At 55.8% G+C, this 10,000-nt stretch overlaps 1 protein-coding gene across 9 annotated transcripts in view; it reads right to left on the bottom strand.

Annotated features, from left to right (window-relative positions):
• Window positions 1-10,000, bottom strand: part of col12a1b (collagen, type XII, alpha 1b) — a 60,783-nt gene that overhangs the window by 7,364 nt on the left and 43,419 nt on the right. For all 9 annotated transcript variants that reach the window (XM_068341754.1, XM_068341759.1, XM_068341755.1 and 6 more), the window contains 15 exons: window positions 9,589-9,741; window positions 9,399-9,515; window positions 9,133-9,285; window positions 8,966-9,040; window positions 8,704-8,843; window positions 8,495-8,618; window positions 8,272-8,415; window positions 7,047-7,211; window positions 6,939-6,977; window positions 6,710-6,848; window positions 5,219-5,361; window positions 5,026-5,135; window positions 4,027-4,182; window positions 3,357-3,434; window positions 1-34 (listed from right to left, as the gene is read on the bottom strand). The exon at window positions 1-34 is cut by the window's left edge and continues 53 nt beyond it. In XM_068341754.1, the coding sequence (XP_068197855.1) occupies window positions 1-34; window positions 3,357-3,434; window positions 4,027-4,182; window positions 5,026-5,135; window positions 5,219-5,361; window positions 6,710-6,848; window positions 6,939-6,977; window positions 7,047-7,211; window positions 8,272-8,415; window positions 8,495-8,618; window positions 8,704-8,843; window positions 8,966-9,040; window positions 9,133-9,285; window positions 9,399-9,515; window positions 9,589-9,741 (1,770 nt within the window). The remainder of the gene's footprint in view (window positions 35-3,356; window positions 3,435-4,026; window positions 4,183-5,025; window positions 5,136-5,218; window positions 5,362-6,709; window positions 6,849-6,938; window positions 6,978-7,046; window positions 7,212-8,271; window positions 8,416-8,494; window positions 8,619-8,703; window positions 8,844-8,965; window positions 9,041-9,132; window positions 9,286-9,398; window positions 9,516-9,588; window positions 9,742-10,000) is intronic.

Here is a 10,000-nt window from a genome sequence, read left to right as displayed (position 1 = left end):
AGTTGGGCAGCGCCGGGCACTTGAGCTCATCCCTCTGGAGGAAACAGATTGGTTAGAGAGAACACATGACCAGAGCTAACGCTAACCCATGACCAAAGCTAACGCTAACCCATGACCAGAGCTAACGCTAACCCATGACCAGAGTTAACGCTAACCCATGACCAGAGCTAAGGCTAACCCATGACCAGAGCTAACACTAACCCATGACCAGAGCTAACGCTAACGCTAATACCAACACTAACCCATGACAAAAGCTAACGCTAACACTAACCCATGACCAGGGCCAACCCCTCACCCTAACCCTGACCCCTAACATTAGCGCTAACCCCTAACCCTAACCCCTAACCCTTCACCCCTAACCCTAAAGCTAACTCCTAGCCCCTGACCCCTGACCCTAACCCATCACCACTCAGTTCTGTATGTCATTGACTTCCTTTCCTGGACGTCTTGTTTTCTGGCGCCGCCGACAACCCCAGAACAGAAGTGTGGTTGCCGTGACGATGGCCTGGGGGGATTCTGCTCCATATGTGTCACATGATCGTGAAATCTAACATCTGTGAGACAGGAACCTCCCAATTCAGCCCCCCAGTACCACGAATGGACGGTTCTGGATCCGATCCCGCAGCAGTTTGTTCTGGACACGTTTGTCCATCGGTCAACCGACCAATCAGTGGTGCTCAGATGGGAGGAGCCTGAGCAGGCCAGTAAGACGTGGACCCGCCCCCCCGGAGCGGCGGAACCCATTAGGCGTGACGGACATGAGGACCAGATGGACAGTCGTGTTCTCTCGTCGTTCCTGTGATCCTACACCCGATCCCGGTGATCAGAACCAGACCCGCTGGGGGCAACGCGGCCCCGGCTGTTCCTAATGTATGGCGCCTCCGCCCCTTTGGATCATGGGATAATTGTCAGCACCCATCCAGCTGTCCTCACTCAGTCGTCCAGATAGAGCCCCTTCAGAGGGGGACCGCGTCACGCCGGCAGACATCTTCTCACACAAAGCCGGTGTGTTCTGGCGCCTCCAGAGACCTCAGCGGAGCCCGCGTGAGGATGCTCCGCCCTGATGAGGACCAGCCCCAAAAACAGGCTGCATCTACCGCCGCCGCCACCGAACCAGTGCTCTGTCTCGGGTCCGGCTGAGGTCCGGCTGAGGACCAGAGAATGACCAGAAGAGGTTTTCACGGACAGGTTTGGTGTTCTGGACGGCCCACAAACGATCCCAGAAACCCGACCTACATTAAACCACGGGTTGGCATGTGAGGCGCTAACAGCTGCCAGTGCTGCCCCCTACTAGCAGAATCAGAACCTCTGACAGACCACAAAGTCCAATCGCACCTAAGGTCTGGGTTCAAAGCAGCAGGAGAGGTTCTGATGGAGATGGAGACACTAAACCAGACCAACCTAGACCAGACGAGACTAGAATAGACTAGATTACACTAAAGCAAAGTAGACCAAACTAGACTACAGACGAGACTAGACCAGATTAGACTAAACTGGACTGGACTACACTAGTCTAAACCAACCCAGACTAGACTAGACTAAAGCGAACTAGACTAAACTAGACCAGAGTACAGATTAGACCCAACTAGATCAGACCAAACTACAGACTAGACTAGAATAAACCAAGATAGACCAAACTACAGTGGTACCTCTACTTACGAAATTTCTCAGCAGGAAAATATTACCTCTAGTTATGAAAGAAATTTTGCCTTATGTAATGTAAAAACACAGTATCGGCTGATACTTGAATCTCCCACAGGTTCCTGAACGCAACATTCTCATAGCTGCTCTGCCATTGGCTATTACCTAGCATCCTGGCATCCCATTGGCTAAGAGGGACCTCTGTGTGGAGCTAGATAGGTGTCTATGCAGCGTCCTCGTCATTCGGCCCTCGACCCCTGAGGTGTTCTGATAGTTTTACGTAAATATATTAACTTTTAGAGTATTCACTATGGACCCCAAGAAAGTGACGGAGAAAAGAGGAAAAGAAAAGACGGAGAAAAGAGTTTTTTTGTCCGTACAAACAAACAAGAGATGATAGAAAAGCCTGAAAAAGGGATGCGTTTGGTTGATCTCTCCAAAGAATATGGCCGTAATGCATCTACAATCACCACGTTATTAAAACTAAAGGGAGTTTAAGGAGTTTAAGGCGTCGCGTGGGTGGTTGGAGAAGTTCAGAAGGAGGACTGGAATTCACTCTGTTGTTCATGGGGGGGCAAGAGGGCATGAACCAAAGAGGGCAAAAAACAATGAGGACAGCAGTTAAAAGGTAAATGACCGTCATTATTATTCTTTGTTTTTTACGTTATACACAACTCTCATTTATTGTGTAATAATCTAATCGTAACATGTATTTGTTACATGTTTTGATGCATTTTTATGCTTTATGAAACATTTATGTCTGAATTTTGGGGGTTTGGAACGGATCAGGACATTTGCACGTAATTTTCTACTTACGTAATTTCTTCCAGAACCAATTAATTTCATAAGTAGAGGTACCACTGTAGACCTGACGAGACTAGAATAGACTAGATTAAAACAACCCAGACTAGACTAGACTAAACCACACTAGACCAAACTAGACCAGATGAGATTAGAATAGACTGGATTTAACCAACCCAGACTAGACTAGACTAAACTAAACCAAACTAAACCAGACTACAGACTAGCCTAGACTAGAACACACTAGACCAGACGAGACTTGAATAGACTGACTAGACTAGACCAAACTAAATCAAACTTGACCAAACTAGACCAGACTACAGACTAGACTGCAACAGACTAGACTAGACTGGACTAGACTAAACCAGACTAGACCAAACTAAACCAGACTACAGACTAGACTAGACGAGACTAGTCTGAGGACCTGGTGCTGCTGATCCAACAGGAACCAGCTGGTCCAGGGTTCCTATAGGTTGAAGGGGGGACGCTGCCATGACGCTCAGCAGATGTGAGCTCAACTTATTATGGGATGTCAAGATGAGCTCACTGTTGTTTACATTCAGGTTAGAAGAGGAACCAGATGGAACCAGATGGACGCCGCTCTGGCCACACCCAATCAAAGGAGGCCGTCACGAGCCAATCAGAGGGCCCCTCCTCACATCAGTCATTCTGTCAGAGCAGCTGGGGGGGTCTTAACCTCTGTTTGGATTCAGGTGCTGACAGTCAGATGAGGATTTAGATCTGCTGATCCTGATCCGGACCCTGATCCAGATCCGGATCAGGTCTCAGTGTGAATCAGGGTCTCCACTCTGTCAGTGGACCCGGGCAATGTTTGGTGGAGGTCCAGAACCCAGAACCTCCAGGTGGCGTGGGGCAGCTGAGGGGGAGGAGCCAGCATTAGAGGCGTGTCTTACCGTGGAGGGGAGGTCACAGCAGCGGTCCCTGCTGGTCCACGCCAGACTGCAGACGATGTCAAACATCTGGAGCTGGAACTGCAGAGGAGACACAGGAGAACATGTGACGGTCCAGAAGACCCCGCCCACAAGCCAACGCCACTGACACACCCAGACAGGAAGCACTTCACGCCGCAGACAGGAAGTGCTTCACGCCACAGACAGGAAGTGCTTCACGCCACAGACAGGAAGCGCCTCATGCTGCAGACAGGGCGTGGGGCCCCGTCCTCGCCATGTGTTCTGATGTGGTTCTGTTTCCATGACATCAGGATCATCCCGCCAGAGCGACGCGTTCACACGCCGCCGCGTCTCTGGAGGAGAATCTGTAAACATCTGGAACAGGGGCCTCCATGCTGGAGCCACATGTTCCTGAACCAGAACCAGAACCAGAACCAGAACCAGAACCACACGTGAGTCATGAGTGTGAGACGCAGCCTGGCAGCCGTTTCCCATGATGTCATGTGACATGTGTTCAGGGCCATGTGACGCGGCGCTCCCGGAATCCAGCGTGTTTCACGTTAGCTCAGAGGCGGCTACATGCTAACAGCAGCTAGTCAAAGTTCAGCTGTCCTCACCTGCTCAGGTGTTCATGTGGCGTGTTAGCGGCGTGTTAGCGCGGCGGTGGACTTACGGCGGCGGACTCCCCGGCGCCGGTGGACTTGGACATCTTCCCCAGGACCTGGTAGCCGTCGCGGGACGTGGCCCCCGCCGGGCGGATCTCCTTCTCCGCCACCTCCTGGCAGTCGAGGTGCAGCCGGACGCTGGAGGACGAGACCAGGATGTGGAGCTGAGGAGACACACACACACACACACACACACACACACACACACACACGTCTCACCGCCGGCCGTGAAGCATTAGCTCAGAGCGCTTCGCCGTGCCACCAGAGCTGTTTATGCTAACGCTGCTGGAATGTGAAGAAGAGGAGCATTTCCTGTCCCGTCAGCAGACGCCGCCAGAGGACAGGAAATGAGGCGGGATTAATTCCTTCCTGTTTCTACCAGAAACTCAACGTCACATCAAAAACACATTCCTCTGTGGCTAACGCTAACACACACACACACACACACACACACACACACACACACACACACACACACACACACACACACACACACACACACACACACACACACACACACACACACACACACACACACACACACACACACACACACACACACCAGAGCATCACCTCGTCTGACTGCTGGACCGACGGAACCAGACGAACAAACAGATGTTCAGGGTTCTGCCAGAGGTTACAGCCGTCCAATCAGAACCACTCTGGACCTGGACTGTTTCACTGTGTGAACCTGGACTGTTTCACTGCGTGAACCTGGACTGTTTCACTGTGTGAACCTGGACTGTTTCACTGCGTGAACCTGGACTGTTTCACTGTGTGAACCTGGACTGTTTCACTGTGTGAACCTGGACTGTTTCACTGTGTGAACCTGGACTGTTTCACTGCGTGAACCTGGACTGTTTCACTGTGTGAACCTGGACTGTTTCACTGTGTGAACCTGGACTGTTTCACTGCGTGAACCCGGTCCTGACAGCCTGCAGCGCCAGCTCACCTTTGTGGCCCTGCCCACCTGGACCCTGGACGGGCCCGTGGCCCCGCCCACTGACCTTGTGGAAGCTGCCGTGGAACAGCCTCCTGATTGGCTCGCCGTCGAACACGACCCTCTGGAGGTCTCCGCTCTCATCTCGGCTGTAGAAGGAGACGCTCTGTCTGGAGGCTGGACACAGAAGAGGGGTCAGCGGTCAGAAGGCCCCGCCCCCGGCCCCTCCCCTGCCACGCCCCTGCCCCAGTGACACTCACGGTTGACGGTGACCCCCATCTCTGGCTTGTGGTCTTTGCTGGACACCTGCCAGACGTCAAAGGGCTCGCTGGGGGAGTCGGGCAGCAGGCGGAGCATCAGGATGATGGTGAAGCCCTGGGGGAGGCCGTCAGGGTGGAGTTCCCTGTTCACACGCAGAGGGTCCGTTCACACGCAGCAGAGGGTCCGTTCACACGCAGCAGAGGGTCCGTTCACACGCAGAGGGTCCGTTCACACGCAGAGGGTCCGTTCACACGCAACAGAGGGTCCGTTCACACGCAGCAGAGGGTCCGTTCACACGCAGAGGGTCCGTTCACACGCAGCAGAGGGTCCGTTCACACGCAGAGGGTCCGTTCACACGCAGAGGGTCCGTTCACACGCAGCAGAGGGTCCGTTCACACGCAGCAGAGGGTCCGTTCACACGCAGCAGAGGGTCCGTTCACACGGAACAGAGGGTCCGTTCACACGCAGAGGGTCCGTTCACACACAGAGGGTCCGTTCACACGCAGAGGGTCCGTTCACACGCAGAGGGTCCGTTCACACGCAGCAGAGGGTCCGTTCACACGCAGCAGAGGGTCCGTTCACACGCAGAGGGTCCGTTCACACGCAGAGGGTCCGTTCACACGCAACAGAGGGTCCGTTCACACGCAGCAGAGGGTCCGTTCACACGCAGAGGGTCCGTTCACACGCAGCAGAGGGTCCGTTCACACGCAGAGGGTCCGTTCACACGCAGCAGAGGGTCCGTTCACACACAGAGGGTCCGTTCACACACAGAGGGTCCGTTCACACGCAGAGGGTCCGTTCACACGCAGCAGAGGGTCCGTTCACACGCAGCAGAGGGTCCGTTCACACGCAGAGGGTCCGTTCACACGCAGCAGAGGGTCCGTTCACACGCAGAGGGTCCGTTCACACGCAGAGGGTCCGTTCACACACAGAGGGTCCGTTCACACACAGAGGGTCCGTTCACACACAGAGGGTCCGTTCACACGCAGAGGGTCCGTTCACACACAGAGGGTCCGTTCACACACAGAGGGTCCGTTCACACGCAGCAGAGGGTCCGTTCACACGCAGCAGAGGGTCCGTTCACACGGAACAGAGGGTCCGTTCACACGCAGAGGGTCCGTTCACACACAGAGGGTCCGTTCACACACAGAGGGTCCGTTCACACACAGAGGGTCCGTTCACACGCAGCAGAGGGTCCGTTCACACGCAGCAGAGGGTCCGTTCACACGCAACAGAGGGTCCGTTCACACGCAGCAGAGGGTCCGTTCACACGCAGCAGAGGGTCCGTTCACACGCAACAGAGGGTCCGTTCACACGCAGCAGAGGGTCCGTTCACACGCAGCAGAGGGTCCGTTCACACGGAACAGAGGGTCCGTTCACACGGAACAGAGGGTCCGTTCACACGGAACGGACGGGCTAGCTGTTACCTGTAGCTAATTGTATGCTACCTGCCGCTATCATGAGTGTGAGGTCATGGGGGGCGGACTCACGCTGACGGCTGCGTCAGGAAGGCGTTGCGGTGCAGCCGGTAGGACGTGTAGCTGTTGAAGGAGCCCGTCTCCATGGAGACGCCGTTCAGGTAGCCGTAGGTCTTCTCCGTTAGGTTGAATGCCTCCAGCATCCTGAAGCCTGGGACACAAGAGAGCATCAGAGGGGGCGGGGCTCCATCAGAGGGGGCGGGGTTTCCCATCAGGCCTTGCACTGGGCGGCGGCTCCTACCGGGCGACGTGAATCCATTCAGGAATATGAGGGGACACGCTGGGGGCGAGAAGTACAGGTGTGAGACGGGGGGTGAGCACGTGTCACAGGGGGCGGGGCTTCACTCACTGGAGGTGGCGGTCTCGCAGATGAAGGTCACCAGGTTCTCCTTGATGGTGTCGAAGGCGTCGAAGTCCTCCACCACGAACACGTGGCGTTCGCTCGGCTTGCTGCCGATTAACTGCAGCTCCACGAAGTCCACGTCCGCCACGCCGATGGCGAACACGCTGTAGCCTGGGGACAGGGAGGGGCTGGTGGGCGGGGCTGGAGCGGGACGGGCCAAGGAGGTGTGGCTGGCTACCTGTGGCTAACTGCTACCTGTAACTTTCTTCTTCTCCTTTGGGCTGTTCCCTTCAGGGTCTCCACAGCCAATCAGTGTCCTCCATCTAACCCTGTCTTCTCATCCTCTTCTCTCACACCAACTACCTTCATGTCCTCTTTCACTACATCCATAAACCTCCTCTTTGGTCTTCCTCTAGGCCTCCTGCCTGGTGGTTCAAAACTCAGCATCCTTCTACCAATATATTCACTATCTCTCCTCTGGACATGTCCAAACCATCTCAGTCTGGCCTCTCTGACTTTATCTCCAGAACCTCTAACATGTGCTGTCCCTCTGATGGACTCATTCCTGATCCTATCCTTCCTGGTCACTCCCAGAGAGAACCTCAGCATCTTCATCTCTGCTACCTCCAGCTCTGTCTCCTGTCTTTTCCTCAGTGACACTGTCTCTAGACCAAACAACATCGCTGGTCTCACCACAGTTTTGTACACCTTTCCTTTCATTTTAGCTGAAACTCTTCTATCACACATCACACCTGACACTTTCCTCCACCCGTTCCATCCTGCCTGGACACGCTTCTTCACCTCTTTTCCACACTCTCCATTGCTCTGGACTGTTGACCCTAAGTACTTCAAATCCTCCACCTTCTTGATCTCTTCTCCCTGTACCCTCACTCTTCCACTTGGGTCCCTCTCATTCACACACATGTACTCTGTCTTACTGCGGCTAACCTTCATTCCTCTCCTTTCCAGGACAAACCTCCACCTCTCTAGCTTCTCCTCCACCTGTTCCCTGCTCTCACTGCAGATCACAATGTCATCTGCAAACATCATAGTCCATGGAGATTCCTGTCTAACCTGGTCTGTCAGCCTGTCCATCACCATAGCAACAAGAAGGGGCTCAGAGCTGATCCCTGATGCAGTCCCACCTCCACCTTGAACTCCTCTGTCACACCTACAGCACACCGTTACCTGTGGCTAACCATTACCTGTGGCTAACTGTGGCTAGCGTTACCTGCCAGCTGCAGCCGCGCGGCGTCCTTCTTGACCTCGTCCTGCGAGCGCCCGTCGGTGATGGCCACGATGACCTTGGGGACGTTCCTCCTCATGCCGTTCTCCAGGGAGAAGGCCTTCTCGTAGGTGTGTTTGAGCGCCATTCCTGCTGACAGAAAGAGGCGTGTCAGGAAACCAGCAGAATGACACGCGGCGGGATCTGATTGGCCGCTGCAGGGGCGCACCTGTCTTGGTGTTCCCCCCGCGGTAGGGGATCAGGTGCAGCGCCGACATGGCCACGCCCTTGTCCTGGTAGGTCTTCAGCTGGAACTCCGTCTTGGCCTCGTCGCTGTACTGGACGAAGGACACCTGTGGGGGGGTCACATGACATCAGAGGGACACAAGAGCCAATCACACGCCTCAGTGGGAGGAGCCATGATGTCAGCGGACGTACCTGCATCCCCCCCGGCCCCACGCGGTCGAAGGCGGCGATGATGTCAGAGATGAAGTGCACCACCTTGGTGAAGCTGTCCTCGCCGATGCTCCAGGAGCCGTCGATCAGGAAGACCACGTCCGCTTTGCCCCCCCGGCACACTGGGGCAGGAACAGGAAGTCACCTCACAGGAAGCAGGGGCAGGGGCTAACGCTAACGCCCCGGGTTCTTTCCCCCTTCTAGTCTGTCTAACAGGAAGTGGGCGTTGGCTGGACGGACTTACCCTCCCACGGCGGGGGGATGGTGGGCGGGGGGCTGGGGGTGGGCGGGAGTGTCGGGATGGGCGTCGGCTTCACCACTGAGAGAGACAAGCGGTTGTTAGCGTGGTAGTTGGGTCCACCCCCGGGTGGGGCCTGAATGCTAATGCTAACGCTGCGTGCTAACACTCACGGGTTCTCTCCTGGACCCCCACCCCCGGGCCCTCCAGGTTGGGGGTCTGGACGAAGATGGTGGCGTTGTAGAGGGCGTCGGGCGACAGCCCGTCGAAGCAGTACTGGGGCAGACCGGCCGGGATGGTGACCTCATGGCGACCTCTGCTGGAGGCTGCAGGGGGAGGGGCTAATCTGAATCCACCAACCACAGCCGTGAGTTCTGTCACACTGCAGCCGGTCGACGCCCACACACCTGGTGTCAGGTGGGACGGGCGGTGGACTTACGGTCTGCCGGGTGGAGCTTGATGCGGTAGGAGGTGGCGGCGCGGTGGGGGGTCCACTTGATGCAGAACTTGTCGTGGTCCAGGTTGAAGGTCTCCAGGTTGGTGACGTTCAGGTAGACTGCAGGTAGAACACATTCCCACCTTAGCGGGTTGGACCAATGGGACACGGCGCTGGCCGGTGGCGTACGTACGTGTAGTTCCCTGTCCGTCCAGGGGGGCGCTCACGCCGCCGGCGTACTGGGCCACCACGTCCACGTCGTAGGACGTCCCAGGCTGGAGGTTGTGGAGGGTGTATGAGCTCACGTCGCCCACAAAGAGGTCAACGGGCTGGTCGCCGGGCGAGTCTGGAACAGATAGCAGGGTCAGGAGAACCAGGAGGCGTCCCAGAACCAGTAGAACAGCCCCCCCCCAAAGTACTCCTGCCAGCTGAGCTCCAAGCAGACCCCAGAGCTCAAGAGGAGCCTCAACCCTTAAATCTGACCCTTACCCTAAACCTGACCCTAAACCTAAACCTGACCCTAAACCTGACCCTAAACCTAACCCTAAACCTAAACCCGACCCTGACCCTGACCCTAACCCTGACCCCAGTCCACTGGGGTCAGG

Source organism: Antennarius striatus, chromosome 19 (assembly GCF_040054535.1).
Source record: "Antennarius striatus isolate MH-2024 chromosome 19, ASM4005453v1, whole genome shotgun sequence".
NCBI classification, from domain to species: Eukaryota; Metazoa; Chordata; class Actinopteri; order Lophiiformes; family Antennariidae; genus Antennarius; species Antennarius striatus.
This window is presented reverse-complemented; position numbering and strand designations above follow the sequence as displayed.